Below are 16,789 nucleotides of genomic sequence, written 5' to 3'. Positions count from 1 at the left end.
TGGTGAAGGAGGGGGCTGGGGGGGGTTGGGCCAATTAAGTGTACAATATTATTGTTCCTAATTTAGTGCATGGTTGGATCCTGTGTGTTGAGCTCGGTGGGCTATCTGCTGAGGTAATACACAATCTGCCCACACCTCTCTCACTGCCAGGGCCGCTCCTGCTAAGCATCGCCCGAGGGATTCATATCCTACCCATCCCTCTGCCGCGCTGTGTGTGTGTGTGTGTTTCTGTGTGTGTGTGTGTGTGTGTGAGTGAGTGAAGGTTTGAAAAGCAAGCAGGGTCAGTCCTTTTGTCTTTCAACACGACAGGTGCTTAGTTTTCATAATTCCTAAGCTATTGGCTGCATTTTTCTGACTTGAGGTTCTGTTTTTGACTTTGAATCTTTTTCCTAGAGATCCATAATTCACGATTGGTCTTAAAATTCAATTTTCTTCTGCATCACCCTCTTCACTGTCCTAAATGCTTTTTGTCTGGTCTAACATTTTCAGAGTAAAATAGAAATAAAATTATTTTTATACGTAACCCTAACCCTACCCATCCACAAAAAAAAAAAAAAAAGGATTCATGATTGCTCTTATACAGTGGGGAGTTATGCAGTTACAACAATGCAATTAATACAATGACCTACTACCTAAGGTCATTCAAAGTCTTTTGTTCTGTGTAAATCTGCTCTAATATTCCTCCCCTCTGTCCGTAAACCTTTTCAGGGAGCGTTCACCTTCCGAGGCAGCATGATCGACATGCCCTCTGTGAAGCAGGCCCACAACATCCTCTCGCTCTCCGTCGTGGTGCCAGAGAAATGACGCGACCGACGAGCAGAAACTCGAGGAACCGCACGACTCGACCCTGGCAGGAGAGGTCGATGGACACTGGGATTGCTGCAGGTTTCATGATCAAAAAGAGCACCTTTAAGGCTTTAAAACTCACTCTGGTGAAAGTTTGGGGTTATGTTTTTAAGAACTGTTGAAATATTTATAATAAATTCATGTGATTGTCGTGACGTTTCCAGTGGGGAGATTATGTTAAAATATACCTTCAGATGTTTTTAACTCTGTTAAAACGGCCCGTATTGAGCTGGAACAGCAGAAATCTGTATCTTGAAGTGTGAGTGGAGGATTATTTTCCCCGTCTGGGCACTTTCTTGGCACACTCTGAAGTGTGTGTGCGCCATCCTGTCACTCTTCAGTGTGTGTCCTAGGTCATGATGAATGCTCTCCCATCTCCACGGTCCAGGCAGCTGGGCGAAAAGGGTAAACAAACACAACAAGCCACTGTTGTTGGAGCTATTCATTAGGCCCCAGTCCTCCAGTCAGGCCTCAGCACCCCCCACCCCCACCCTCCTTCCCTCCCCCCTCTTCCCAGGCCCTGACTCTCAGACATCAAAGTCCCACTCGCTGAAGAAAAAACCTGATGGAAGTGCATAAACTCACTATTTAGCTTTTTGTGTGTGTGTGCGTCTGTCTCTTTAGTAAAGACATGCAGCTCGCTCTGTGGCAGCTGCAGGCCTGTGGTCTTGATGGAGAAGGCGTGCAGTGTCAGACACACCATGACCTGCACGAAAAATAAACACTGTATGCATGCACACGCTGCGGCACTGTTCCACAAACTGATCTCTCATTTAGCACCAACTTCCATTTAAATTACAAGCTATAGCGTATCTGGATGACATTCACCTGTATGTGTTTTTAAAAAAGGAACATTAAATGGATTTCCTGGCAACAAGAAGAAGAAACTACTGGCAACAAATATTAATGATTTCTCTACTTCTACATGTAAATAACAATACAAAGAAGTTATGGGGACATGGACACACTTTGCTAAATGAATAAGAAACTAAACATTTAAACGGGTAAAAAACACTGACATGAAGAAACAAAACCGTATTCTACGATGTCAGACATACCGAAGATAACAATTGAAATGCCATCTTGATGGATTATGCTCCACATATCAAAAAAATAAATAAAAAATTAAAAGTCTGAAAGTGTTCTAGAAATATCCACAGGACTTTATTTCTTGAACGCCCTCCCCATCCCTACACTTCAGTTTGTACCTCTGAAGTCCTGGAAACATTACTCTCTATTTTTAAGTCCATATATTATTAACCTTTAAATGATTTCTTACAACAATAAGAAGCAAATAAAAGCCAAACTGCAACAAATACAAATGATTTCAGTGCATGGGTATACCAAACCGCAGTACGTTAAAACACATTTTAATGGAAACACTTGGCAGAAAAGGAAGAAAATAAATCCAATTACCTTCACAAAGCAGTGTTTGCTAATGACAAGCAGCTAAAAACAACCAATACAATGCAGTGTAGGGGAATTCTAAAAAAAAAAAAAAAAAAAAAAGTACTAAAGAGCTCCAGAATTGTACCTAAAACATGATTCCTTGAACGCCTCCCAGTCCTAAAGCTCAGTCTACGCCTCTTATGTTGACATTTAAACATTACACTCACCTTTTGTTCTTAGCATCCCCAACATGTAGTCACGCTTTTTTTTCTCCCCCTATAGCTTTAAAAGATCTTTTTCCAATAAAACAAAAGAATGAACTCCCAGAAAAGTTCTGTGAAGTCATTTGAAGCTCTGTCTCACACAAAGTATTCAAATTCAAACTACTTCATTAATCCCACTAGAGGCAATTGGTTTAGAGCAGCTTTAACATACAGCAACAAAGCCACATACATACAACACTAAAGTAGTACAAGGTGAGTACAATGAAGGCTCTGTGCAGTGTTTGTACGCGTCTGACTTCCATAGACAGTGAAGTGGGTGTGATGTTGGAGTGAGACAGATTAGTGGCCATGTTGCTCCAGCAGACCAGGACCGAGGCTTTGTCTCTCTGACTGCGGATGGGAGGATAATTGGGGGGGTGTTGAATGGTTAATAGTGCCATTGGTGACCATGGTAATGAAAGGCACCACACCTCCCCTGTACCCCACCTCGTCCACTCATCTCTCCCTCTCTCTCTCTCTCTCTCTCTCTCTCTCTCTCTCTCCCTCTCTCTACTGTATGAGCTATTGTGTCTGGGGCAGGACGCTGGTCTGTGCCAGGCCAGGCCAGACAAAAAAAGATCGAAACCACTCCTGCGCCCAGCCAAAGACCCCAACAGTAAGCCGTCTCGTTGGCATTTGTCCACATACTTCACTCACCCCTGGCTCACTTCTTTGCTGTCGGGAATTCACATTTGGCTTGTTTGTTTGTTTTTCGCCAAATCTACCATTACACCCCGAGGTTGGCGGACTGAACTGCTGTTGTGTTTGACTTTCATGAAGTAAATCCACCAGCACTGTTCGGGTGAGGCCGTTTTTTGGTCTGATCTTTAAAATCAATGTGTGTGACTAGAGAGGTTTCAGTTCCGCAACGAGCAGATCGTCAGGGTCATAAACTGAATGCTTCAATCTCAAATTGTGTCCTGATGTTGTGCTGTGCAATTAAAGCGGGCATGCTGACTTTGTGACTTTAGAAATATTCATTGAGCTATTTATTTTGATGTTGCAATCAAACCTAAAACCAGTGCATAGAAAGATGTGAGAAAACTGACTTTGATTCTTTCGTCAATAATTCACTTTTGAATTTTTTGGAGTGTTTAATTTAATTCAAATGAAGCAAAACAGAACCGCTACTAATACACTCAAGATCATCTTCAAAACACGACACTAGTTCAATCTCATCTGAGCAAAGCCAACATTTCATTTCTACTCATAATGATCTTTAATATAACATCTGTATGTCGGCTGTCAGAATTTTCAGTGGTGTTGATTTGGACTTAGTTATATTGAAAAGTTTTTTATTAATTCCACACCAGGCCCTCAGAATATGACCTTTCAAAATAAAGCACTCCATTACACACAATCCCCTTTAGAGAATGTTTACCTCTTTGCAACATAAAAAAAAGATTTAGTATCTAATATTGGATCCCATGACATCATTATAGACCTACAAATGAAGAGGACAGTGATCAGTAAATGAGATTTCTAAAGACTTGTACCATGTATTGCCTTAACATCACCAGTATTCTTCTCTCCCCCCCCCCCCCCCCCCCCCTCGTTTTTTTAAAAACACCTTGACTGCCCCTATTTATTCAGACTCGAGTAAAACTGTGTAATGAGCGACAGAAAGCCCCTGTTAGACACAATCGTCCAGCACTCAGAGTTGAACAGAGGCTCCCCAGGTGGCTTTAGTGCTGAGGAGGCCTTTCTGAAGGGACAACTCAGCTTCTCCTGGCTGCTCTGCACCAACAGGTGTCCTTGCAGGCTGACAGGGGGAGGAAGGGAGGAAGGAAGGAAGGAAGGAGGGAGGAAACATCTCTGAGCAGAGGAAGAAGCGGAGCATCACGCGGGGATGAAGCAAAAAATAAGGGGCAACTTCAGAGGAGGATCCGGAAATAATATGGCAAGTTTAGCAAAAACAAAAAAGCCTTCTTAGTGTTCGTTTACCCCAAAATATTATCTTTCCCCCTTCCCTTTTAATAATCCTCCCCTCGTGGGATTCTTTGCACCGACGTCTGTTCTCATTTCAGTTCAAAGGTGAAACAAACTTTTGTGCTTTGATGCTCATGGAGCTCGTTTGGCGTTGCACCTTGACGACCTTGCAGTTGAGCAACGTGGAAAAAGATGTGAGCTGCAGCTCTGTCGATCAGAGGAATGCATCCCTGTCTTTCTTCGCTGTGTAATTCTACATGACGTTTCTATTATGCGTGCAGCTGATATAATCTCCTCAGACCGCGCGCCGCCTTTATTTAAACACATCTCTCCTTCTATTCCCTGAGAGAGTAAATTACAATTAACACGATTATAACCTCACAAAACTAGTGACGGGAATCAATTAGGCTGCGAGCAGTATTTCACAGGCCGTTAATGTGCTGCTGGAGATTGCTTTCATAAATGATGAGGGACAGCGCAGGCGGAGGAAATGCATGTATGCAAAACACTGTCAGAGGAAAATTAAAACGAAATGTTTTACATATTTTTCCATTAATCTAAATGGGACCCGTGTGGCAAAGATGGTTTTATTCTAATTCCCTCCTCCCGGGGATGCCCAAATAATGACTTGATGTTTTAATAGACTTCTAATGACAATATATGGCCAAGTAATTGCAGCAAAAAAAAAAGATGATTCTAAAGCAATAAAATGCCTCGTTATTCTAGCTGCAGCACAGTTTGAGGAGAGTAAACCTATTAGCTCAAATGGTTTAAAATAGAACGTGTGCATAGATGATCAACACGAGATGTGTAGTTTAAACTCATTAGCTCTGTCTCAATATTTAGGAATACATTTTTTTTTATGAATTAGAACATTTTTATGGAGGAGAATTTCCTGAAGTCCTTTTTCTGAATCAAGTCTAAATGTAAAGGGATTTAATGGTTACAATGTCTGTCCCCCTTTAATATAAACCACTCTTTTAGAAAAGCATCATAAAAAGGTTTTATGTCAATAAATATTCTGTTATTTACTCGGTTATTTGAAAATATTGTTTTACAAAAATGCATTTTTAAAATAAAATTTTAGAATAAAAAACGATGTATAAACGAAATTGGTGTTATATCTGAAATCTCGATCCTTTCTACTTCCTTTATTTCTCTTTGTTGGATTATTGTTTTTAACAAACAGACACTCCACAAATATTCATTCTGCTGCACTCTGACGTATTTTCAGGGACTATTTGTTTGTTTGTTTCCCTTTGGAACTGCCTGAATCAGTCATTTCGGTTTTTTCATTTATTCTGTTCTGCTGACAAGCATATGTGCAGCCCCCTTTCTTCCTCCTCATCCTCATCTTCCTCCTCTGTTTTTTTTTTTCTTTTTCTTTTTTGCATTATCCGAAATTGAGCTCGGCGGCCTGTCTGTGCTGCCTGACTGATCTGGCACATGTGGACCATCACTAACTTCATTTAAGACCAGACCTTTTGTCTGAGTGTCTCCGTCAGAGCGGCGAGGCATGCAGAGCAGAGATGTTCAATCCCAAATTCAGATTTATTTTTTGTATCCACACAAACACGAGCCCCCTTGCCCTCTTGGTCAGTAAGATCTTGTAAATCAAAATAAGGCAATTTTCTACGCAAATACATGTTCTCGCATTGATTTAGTTTAATGTTGGAATTTTTGCCACCTTTAACATTTTTCCCTCCTCTCTATAAAATGTGTGGGTTTTTTTGTCTGCAGTACACCCGCTATAGACTTGATTTGCAGAAGGCTTCTCTATTTAATGTAACCCATCAAACCTGCAGGCCTCTTTGTATCTGAAGGCCCCTTTATACATCTTGCAGATTGAATCTCTTGGAGCTCCCTTCCTTTTTTGGGTCCATCCTGCCCGAGGCCGGTTCACCTGATCTGCAGCACATGAAGAGAAATTAAACACTTCAATTTGCAAACATCTCCTCCTCTTATAGACGTATTGGACATGCAAAAAAGACATGTTTTTACGTGATCAAATGGAAAGGCAATACAATGGTTGTCAGTTTATGAAAGAAGAAAATGTAGGTAAACAAAATTAAGGTGACTTTACCTCCTCCTCCTCCTCCGGGCCTGACTCCCCCTCAGACTCCTTCTCCTTAACGGGCTCAGATCAAAGGCAGCTCGGCCCCGGCGGAGACCACTAAAACCCGCCCGCTTTGTCTGCTGTTGCCAGGAGTGAGGAAGGGTGTCGAGGAGGAGGAGGAGGAGGGTTGAGAGGAGTGACATGGTAATGAGACTCGTTACTGAGCGGCAGAAAGTCTCGGCAACTTTGTCGTCGTTGTTCTTCTTGTTTTGATTTTTAAATGTGTTTTACCTCGAGTTCATCTGTTGTCAGATGGAGATCTTTGGAGTTCTTCTGCTGACTTTAATACTTAGCTTACTGAAAGCTTCATTTCTTGTGGGGCTCACAGCAGCAGCTTAAGAGGTTAAAATACAAACACAATCAAGTCAAGTTTCCCAGAATGTATTCCTCAGTTGTACACACCTTAATCAAAGCAACATCCAGGCCACGTTTTTTTTTGACCCTCTTCAATCAATTAAGGAAACGCAGCTTCTTTTACTATCATGTTTATTTGTTTGTTTGCCCTCTGTTGTCCCTGAGAGCAGCAGACAAGACAGACCAATAGAAAGTTTACGTGACCGACACAGACAGCTTAAAGGAGAGAAGAAAAAAAAAAGCAGCTCATAAAGCAGGTCTGCAGGTCGGCAGCCACACAGACACAGATCCCACACCTGCCTTTCAAAGATCATTTCATTCGGTTAAATGTTACAAAAACGTTTCCAAAATGTGTCTCTTGTTAAAATGACGGAAAAAAACATTCAAAACAAAGTGTAGAATTCTTCCAAATGGGAAAGTTTTCGTTGAAATATCTGCTCCTGTGGATTTAATTTCTCTCATTCTGCTCTTTTGTTCTGCAATTTACACATGGACGTGTAGTTTTCGTGTTGCTGGGATTTTTGATGAATGCTCCCAAAGTGGATCCATCGAACCTCACTTAGGTTCTTCGATTGTTTTCGAGCAAATTGCAAATAGATCTTTTTTTTTTTTTTGGGGAGCCTTCAGAACTTTGTACGTAAAACCTCAAGGGCGTGTCTATATCAAGTTCCAGAATGTAAAACAGAATATTAACATTGTTTCTCTTAAACTGTTGACCTTCTTTAAAAAAAAAAACCGCTTCAACCCCTCATTTTGTGCACTAAATCCCCAGATATAAATTCGCTGAACATTTCCCACTTTTCTCTGCACAATCGAATACCAAACTGATAATCTGCCTCCGCCTCCGCTTTCTCTTGCTCTCTTTCTTCCCCTCCCTTTCTCTCTCTCTCCTTCTCTGTGCAGCTGAGCAGGTGGAGGCCGCGCACCTGCACGCACAGCTGCACGCACCTTGTTATTGCTGCCGCTGCTTGACGCACAGATGAGCGCAGCACACGGCCAACAACAACACAATCCCGACAATATAAACCACCTCTCCTGCGCCGCAGCGTGATTCACTTCTTTTTGTGGAGGCACATCAAGACATGCACTATTTTTATGAATGGATTGGGAGGTTTAGAATTATTTTCTCTATTGATGAAATAGACATAAACAATCTATTTATAATTGGGCTTGTTTAATTAAATATTTCCCAAACAGGGCACTGATTTTTGTTTTGTTTTTTATTTTCCAGCCGTCTTTCTGTCTGGTTGTCATGCTCCAGACTTCAACATGACACCACCTAATCCAATTAAACACGATAACCCTGGACTCACGTATTATTCTCTTCCTTTTCTGCTTCGAGTTGCTGACAAGTACTCTTGGTTTTGTGTGAAAGAGAGAGTCAAGAGCCCTCTCTTAATCCCGGGCACGACTAGCAGTGATTGAAAAGTGAAAGAAACCCCTCATTGGTCCTCGAGCTTGATGGTGTTTTCTTTGTGCGGGACCCTGGTTTCTTGTTTAGCGCGCGCTTCACGCATAGCAGCCCATTATTAAAGGGAAATCCCGTCTAGCTGGTGACAGTTATTACTCTGTATCAGGCAAGATTCTACACTATTAAACTTATTAATGATCACAACTAGTCTGTGTTTATTATCCTGTTAAAGACTTTAAACTTGCTGTAATCCAAAGGACCTTCTAATTAGGATCAAGGGAACCATTTTAGATTTAAAGTGTAATTATTAATAAGTGTTTGTTCAAGTGGTTTAAGCAGATTAGACTTTTTACAGAAAAAAAAACATTCAGTCATCAGCTTTAATCACCCTCTCCCAAACCCCCTCCTGTCCAGAAGCACGTACAGTTTTTTTTAAAGCAAGTTCTGGAATAAATAACCATTTTTGAATTACTCTTCCCACTTCCGCACAAATAAACAAAGCAAAATATTGTTATTCCTGAAATTTAAGAAAATAAAATTAAGCTCGGTGAGTAATTTAATAACATAAAATCTGTCACACCTGCTGTATTTTCTTTTTTAAATTGTTTCTGAGCAGAAAGACAACATTAATTCCGTTCAGCTCGCGCCGCCATAACATATTGAAGGTGTTGCAAAATGACAGGTAATTGACATTAATCCGCTCGCTCTGAGACTCAGGGGGGATCTAAAGTAAACGGGGATACGGTTAATGAAGCACCACTTGCCCTTTGAATCTCGGTCACAGTGTGCAGCGGGGAAGTTTGGAGAAACTTCATACTTCCAGTGCGTGCGTCATGAAATACGGAGAGAAGGATCTCACGCGATGATTGGGCCATATGGGTCTGAAACTTGGGATGTTTGCATTGTATTATAAAGGTTAGTGTCGCTATAGAAAGGCCTAGAGATAGATTAGCACGTGGATGTGTAACTTTTTATGTGATGACTCGGGTCCTTGTGCCATCTCAGATTTGTTGTGGGGATGATGCCTGCCTAATTTTGCATGACAATACCTTTCCAGTTGTCCTGCATCCGCGGGGTTGTTATTATTATGCTTATTATAATTCATATTAGGGGTTCTCCCTATAGGAGCTGTGACAGACGGACAGAGGCCAGGTGGGAGAAGCCGACTCTGAGCGTAAGATGCACACCTTTTCTCTCCATGCGCACGCGGCTCGGTGCTACGGGATCCTGCGTAATGAGGGCACCTATGGGGCCCTCCTGGATGGAGAGGTGTCCTAACCTCGCCACGGCCGGTCAGGATTTAAGCAGCAGACACCTGCGCGTCACCCTCCCTTCTCCTCCTTGCTCTTGCTCCCCCTCCGTGCAGCCCCCGTCACCCAGAGTTTATACTCAGCGCGCAACTTTTGACAACGATAATGATGTGCATGGTGATGCTGAAAATCTAAGGAGGGGCTGAAGTAGGGAAATAAGGACTCTCAGTGTCCGTTCAGGGGAGGGGCACTTACATTTCTCCTCAGGACCATTTCACTTGTGATGGAAAAGCACCACTCTGCAGCCTCCCACTGGACTGATGAATGCATAATCTGCTGCCTTGTCTTCTCACAGTCCACAGGGAACAGTTTCTATTCAGACATCTGCTTTAAGACGTCAAAATAGGCTTAAACAAAATGTTATAAAATACTAAAAAAAAAAAAAAACCTCACCTTTAACTGGATGTGTGCAGCAGTTGAGTCCGAGACAAGTTTTCTAAAGCCTTAAAAGGATACACTTCCAAGGGGACAATATCATGTGTCTTATCGATCCTTGCAGTATACTGTTTGACGTTTATTTGTGACTTAGTATAAGGACCCTAAAACACTGTGACTTTCTGCCTTACATCGACCATGTTTTTTGTATTATCTTTTCAAAACAGACCATTTAGCCCTAAACCAAGTTGTTAGACTGTTGCTTCTGTTTGACATGGAGCAGATATTTCCTTTTGGGTTAATAACCTATAGAAGCAACTGGACACCTATATTCAGTCCATCATTATTTTTATATGCTGTATTGGTAAACAAGTCTGTCAGGACACTTTACAAAGAGAGCAGGTTATAGACTGGGTTCTTGGCTTTATTATTTACATTGACCTAATATTAATTCACCACCATCAAGTAAGACAGTGGTAAGGAAGTATGTTCTGTAGAAACCTCCAGCAGAACCAGACTCTTTGGTGATCAGCCATCTGCCAAAAATACGGTATGGGCTGAAAATGTGGATTACTGATGGATAGAGATAAATTAACAGCCCAGCAAAAGAACTAACCGATAATAGAGACCAATAGTTAAACCGCCACTAACACTATGTATTCTACGACCTGGGATGAGAGGTCCAACCCTCCTGAGTGTTCCATCCTGTGTTTTCATATTTTCACCAAACGATCAGTCACGTTAATAAAATGTTGCCATCTCTCAAGGTTTAGTGTCACAAAGATGGATAAGCTTTGATAGTTTGTGCAATATACTGTCATTTAGCATGGCGAATGTCTGCGAAAGGCCAAAAGGTGCCCCATCCCCAACGGAGATGGCCTAATTATACAATTAGTCTTGTGATTGGGACAGTCCAGCGCTAAGTGTCCTGTGGGACAAGCAGACACATTATGGCTGTCATCAGTATCTTCACAGCACGCACAAGAGCTCAGGCTAATAATCGTGCTGTTTATGTCCTTCGACGGGGCAGAAGGCTTTGATTTCTCTGATTCAACATGTTTCATGCGTCTGTCCTAAATATAATGTCTTGAACGCCACCTAAATGTCTTTTCTGCTGCACAGAGCAAGGTAAGTAATTGGAAAAGTGGATGGAGAGCTGCTTACTGGACACCATTAATACCATAGGTCATCTTGCTATTCAATCGTTTCTGTCTTAAGTCTCATCTGGGGCCTCTGCAGACCCAACACCACACCTCCTTTGAAGCCAGCAGTCAGATGGAGGCCCCATATCTCAATCTCATTGCCTATCCAGCCATATATCCGCTCTGGCTTATCCCTGGTCAGTTGGAAAACATCAAGACGCCACATTTTCTTCTGCCCATCCAGAGTCATATCTGCCGCTTCCAAACCCAGGTCGGTTAAAGAGAATGGGGTGCGGGGCTTGTGATGTTGGGGGACACCTCCATGAAGTCAGAGGGAGGTCTTGGCTCGGCATGGTTGAGGAGGCAATGGTGGCCTCCGCACTGGAGACTTTTACTGCAATAGTGTGTTGGCTTATCACATTGGATTAGAGCTCCTACAGAGAGACTGGACGCTCGGGATGATTGGTAACCAAGTTTGCCACTTTGCCCAAGATGAACGTTATAGCAGCCAAGCCATGACAGGACAGCCAGAGCAAGAGTCAAACCTTTATCTGTTATTGGCACATCTTGTCTCGCTCCATTACCAAAACTGATTCTTGAGTTCCTTCTGTCCTCACCTGGACATCTTCTTTTTCCTGCACCCCCATCTTTCCAGCTGTGATGGAGTGATTTCCCTCCTCTCCTAACACTGACCTTTACTGCAATAAACCCAGATGCATTCAAGGCCCACCCCTCTGATGTTACAAATATGGCTCTGATACCAATCTTTGCCGACAACCAAGGAAGTGATGGTGGTAAAGATGAGAAAGAACTGGGGGAGTGGATTAAATAGTGGACTGGCACTATGCTTTTGAAATCATTTTGATCAATCATAGATAGGTTTTTATGATATGTCCAGTTGGAATGGAGAGGAGATACATGGATTTGAATTGGATTGCAGAGGTTGATTTTCGTGAAGGTAATCCCCATTACATTCTGGTATTTTAATCTAAGGTCAAGTTGTATGCATCATATCTGCAGTAGGATAATATTAGGCTAAAGAATGGAGTATAACCCCTATTTTAAGTCATTTTTGCCTGCTCCCACACTTGATAAAAGCCACAAACATTAGAAAATAGGTATGTTGGAGTAAGTGAAATGGATTCAGGGTCAAACACAAAGTTCTTCTTGTGCCAGATGTGAATCTGTTTCTTTTAGCCTACTCTAAAGTAGCTTGTAAACAGTACCATCCCTAGGCACAAATCAGAAATATCCTACACTAAAAAGTCCATCTGTTTCTCTTTGATAGAGTATATAGTTCACCATTTCCCTCCACCTGCAGCTCCACCCCACCAGCCCTAGTTTCCAAGTACACTGAAGCCTACATCCTGCATTTAGGGGCTTTTAGGAAAGCCCTGTCATTCAGTAAGAGACTACCGGGGCAGCATGCTCTGCACGCTTATCTGCGTTTTTTACTTTCTACTTTTTTGGCTGCTTGGCTGTATGAGGGCCAGGTAGCTGGGCCCTGCTCATGCGGATGTCCGTGGACGACCTTGCTCTCCTCACCTACTGCCTTGGAGTGGCTCCCAGTCCTGGGATGGGGCATTTTGGACCAGCACCAAGTCTCTACCCCCACAGATGTTACTGAGCCACCAGATATTATGTCAGGTTCTGAGTGATGTATCAGGCTGCTCTGAATAGCAGAGACTGTAAAGTGGCTGTGATACTTGTGACATCAGAGAAAACAAGAAAAGTGACCAGGTTCCTGAAGGCGAACTTAAAATGTAAATTTGTTTTTTAGATTGAGGGAACTTATGAGGACATCTATATATATCCTAAAAATTAACTTTGGACTACATCAACTGCAAAAGGGAACTAAGAAACCCATCACTAAATAATTAAAATTTTATAATCCTATTTTCAAACGTCTATATTCTGAGATTTTTTTTTGCTAATTTTACTACATAATTAGTGCTATTTCAAATATATCCACATCTTAGACAGGCCTTGTGGCACCTGTTTTTGCCCTTTTCCAAATGGTTGGACTTGGGAATGTTTTTTGGGGATTTTTTTTTAAAATATCAGTACATTTATAAATATCTTATTTTGCCAACATCATTTGAGGGTGATGAATTAATTCACAATTATGAAGCTATTTTAGAGAAACATATTTAGTCTGTGTTTAAACTCCAAAAAGTATTTGTTCTTTAATGAAACCATCCAAAGGAAAAAAAAAAAAAAAAGGAAAAACAATGATAACGTGTCTGCTGACATTCTTTCTTAATGCCACTTAGCCTGAAATAGAAGGTGATAAACAACACTGTCCAAATGTCAGAACAAGAATAAATGTATTTTCACAGTGTGATGTGCGGGTTATGATTGTGTTAAACTATAGAAGCGTCTAAATCAGCAAGACATCATGCCTTTACAATTTGTATAACAGAGGCTGAGGATGTGAAGAAAAGAAAAAACACGTTTTCCGTCATAAAATTAATTGAAAAGAAAAATCAGATGTGCTCGCTAAGTAATTGATTTAATGAAGTTGCTATGAAAGTGAACCAAAGTACAGGTCAGTTGAGAATCCCCCCCCCCCCCCCAGCCCCCCGGTAGGCGAACTGTCAGATGTTTAACTCTCGCGGTCCTTTGGGAGAGACACCGGGGCTAAAAGGTGAAACCACAGCTGCTGAAGTTGGGCTGGAGAGGAGCGGTGTTCCCTGTGCACGTGTCCGGCAGTCCGAGCGTAAACCCCGGGGAAAAAATGTTCAGCTTCCTCGTGTAAGCATGAATCCATGAATCAGCGAGGAAAGAGTCCTCCCTTGAAAAATACTTGAGTTTTGACTCGCCCATTTAACTTTCTGCCAAGATTTCATCTGCAGATTGGAGTGCATGTTCTGTTAAAAAAAAAAAGAGAAAAAAAGTGTGGTATAAAAATCAGAATGCGCGTTAGAATAGGAGGAAAAACATATCCGGAGGCAGCTTCTCATTAAGTACATACTCGAGTTAGCAGCAAGACGCAGCAAAAAGCACTGGACTGCAGTTCTCTGGTTTGGCCCTGAAACTTAAGACAGTAGTAAGGTAGGGAGTATGGAGGGGAACAAGTTGGCAGAATGCCTGGATCGCAAATATGTGGCCATTAAACGAGTGTGTAAGAAAGGGAAGAATGTGAAGCAAAAGAGTTCACACTGTGAGGAAGTTTAGAAACAGGTGTGTTAACCTCCAAGCTCCTGGACCTTTAAAGTATTTGTAGTTCATAATCATTTTGTGAAACGTGTTAATTAGTTCCATTTGTGACTAAACTTCACACCGAAGTTAAACAGTGTTCAGATAATATTCTTTGCGTAATTAAAAACTTTATTTTAGCAGGATTGCGCAGTTGGTGCTAAGAGGAGTTGCCAAATTCAGACCAGAAATAATATATGAGGTATGATGAAAACAGAGCAAACTTCTTTCCCTCTGAAAAATAAAAGAAGTTTTACTTTGTGGCCCGTATTTCAGTACTGTACCATAACTTTACCAAACGAGGAAAAGCAATCTAAATACATCCTAATCTCCCCTTTTATATTTACAGAATCTGTACTTCAGTGTTTCGTTCTCTTCCTTTTTATCCACTTCACTTATTTGGGAACATGAAATGTGGTTAATACATGTGATTTTTTTTTTCTTTCTGTAACTGAGCGTAAAAAGGGGCCAAAGCTGTCACAAGGTGCTGCTGTTCTTCCAGAGTTGATATCTGGATGTTGGTAGTGATGCTGCACGCACCTGCTTACTTGCTCACAAACATTGAAATCCAAGTCAAACATTCAAATAGTCTGTTGTTTGTTTTGACTTTTCTTCTTTTGTTGTCTCTGCACACTTCCCTGTCCTGCGTCAAGGTGATCCATGCGCACTGCCGTTTCCAGGCGCAGGTGCTCGGATCAAGTGACCTGCGTTTTCTCCCAGAGCCTCTTAACTTTTGTGACCAAAATGATCACTTCACAAGCCATCTTCATGCGCTTTGTGTCCACAGCATTCAGGAGATGGATAATGCTTGTAAAGTCTGACAAGAGTGCGTTTGTTTTGCCTCTACGCTCGTCTGAGAAATTATCTTTCAACCCCTTTAAAGGGCGCAATTGAGAAGCTGCGGCGTTTTCACTGCGACTTCTTGCTTTGTCCTCTCCAAAGTGGCGTCTGCATGTCTGACTCCGCCGGTTACTGATTTGCAGGCAGTGTGTTAAGGTGGCCCATGTAAGTGATTTCCACGGGCATCCCACTAAAGGAGAACAAATCGCTGACAAAGGAGCGCCTTTCCCATTCAGCAGCGTCGTTAGGACAACCAAAAAGTATTTCTCAGATAATAAGTTGGACTTCAAAGCGTTTCTCACTGAAGGGTGACTGCTTCACTCCTTTTTATTAAGTCTCCCTCCCTTTAATACCCGAGGAACTGTCTCTGGTTATTTTTCATCGTGTTTATTTTGTTACATTCATTGAGCTCTTGTTTCCAAACAGGACCTTACAAGAGCAGGCTATTCCTCAGCTCTTTATCCCAGTAAAAGTCTACGTATAAAGGAGTGGAGGCCCACAAGTGCTTTTCCCCCCCTTTAGTTTGAATGAAGCAGAAAGTGTTTTAGCAATGGTAAAAAGGGGCAGCTGTTAAATTGATAAAAAAAACATAAATTACAGCTAAACAAACGTGCAGTTGTTTCTCTTATATAAAACGCCTCTCAATGCAGCTGAAGTGGATGTAAATTGTGTTTAGTACTTGAGATTTACACTGTGTATTTTATAGCAAATATCTCAAAAGTCGTCCTGAGTCATGTGTCGAGTAATTGATTCAGCAAAAAATTACATTTAAAAAATAAGTCCCTCCTATTTTAGCAAGGTTTGGTTCTCTTCCCCTCTCTCTTTTTTTTATTTCACAAGGAGGCGTTTATAAAAAAAAAAAAATGTAAACTCTTCTAGATGTAAGCTCTTCCTGTCGGACAGGTGGAACTGTCTGCAACTTGCGTGTCATCCACCTGCACAACGGTGTGTTGGGTAGTCATTTAAACACACGTTTCTCGAAGGAGGAAGAATTGTGAGCTTTGATTATAGTTCATTTAGTGGCAGTTAGTGTGTTTCCAAGCTGACACATCCAAATGTGAGCGTCTCGCTCCCCAATTGCCATAGAAATCCTAACGCACCATGAAGACTGTCAAAGCGGCCGGCCTTCCTCTCAGAAGCTGCAGCCTTTGAAGTGGTGCAGGACTCGCGTTGGTCAATTTTAATTCTATAGACTGGACAGGCAACTCTTTGAAAGTGAGATTGTGCGTTTTAATGGAGGAAATAAGAGGGGGAACTTGTTTTATACACTCTATACAAGGCCCTGCACATTGTCACATATCTTTTTATCTTTTATTTTTCCCATGAATGATTCATGCCTCGCTGCTTTGTGCTGTCGCGCCTTTCAGAGGTAGGGGACTATAAGTTTTCCTATTAGCTCGCTGATTAGTTTATAGAAGCCTCCTTGGCCCGACAGACCTATTTCTGAGATAACAGTCTGAGATGTTCTGTTCTTGTCAGAATAGGAAGAGAACACTTCTACTTTTTCATCTGAAGTGAGAAGGACATGGATGTTTTCTTGCATTTCACGTTAAAAAAAAACACCAAACATTGTCTATAGAAGCATTCTCACCTTTAACTTAATCTATTTAAAAGGT

At 41.6% G+C, this 16,789-nt stretch overlaps 1 protein-coding gene across 2 annotated transcripts in view; it reads left to right on the top strand.

Annotated features, from left to right (window-relative positions):
- The window catches only part of clybl (citrate lyase beta like), a 56,161-nt gene extending 55,160 nt beyond the window's left edge, over positions 1 to 1,001 (top strand). For both annotated transcript variants that reach the window (XM_079357329.1, XM_079357330.1), the window contains exon 8: positions 709 to 1,001. In XM_079357329.1, the coding sequence (XP_079213455.1) occupies positions 709 to 804 (96 nt within the window). In that variant the 3' untranslated portion in view covers positions 805 to 1,001. The remainder of the gene's footprint in view (positions 1 to 708) is intronic.
- The last annotated feature ends 15,788 nt before the right edge of the window (positions 1,002 to 16,789 follow it).

The sequence above is a fragment of the Symphodus melops genome (genome assembly GCF_947650265.1).
Source record: "Symphodus melops genome assembly, chromosome: 12".
NCBI lineage: Eukaryota > Metazoa > Chordata > Actinopteri > Labriformes > Labridae > Symphodus > Symphodus melops.
This window is presented reverse-complemented; position numbering and strand designations above follow the sequence as displayed.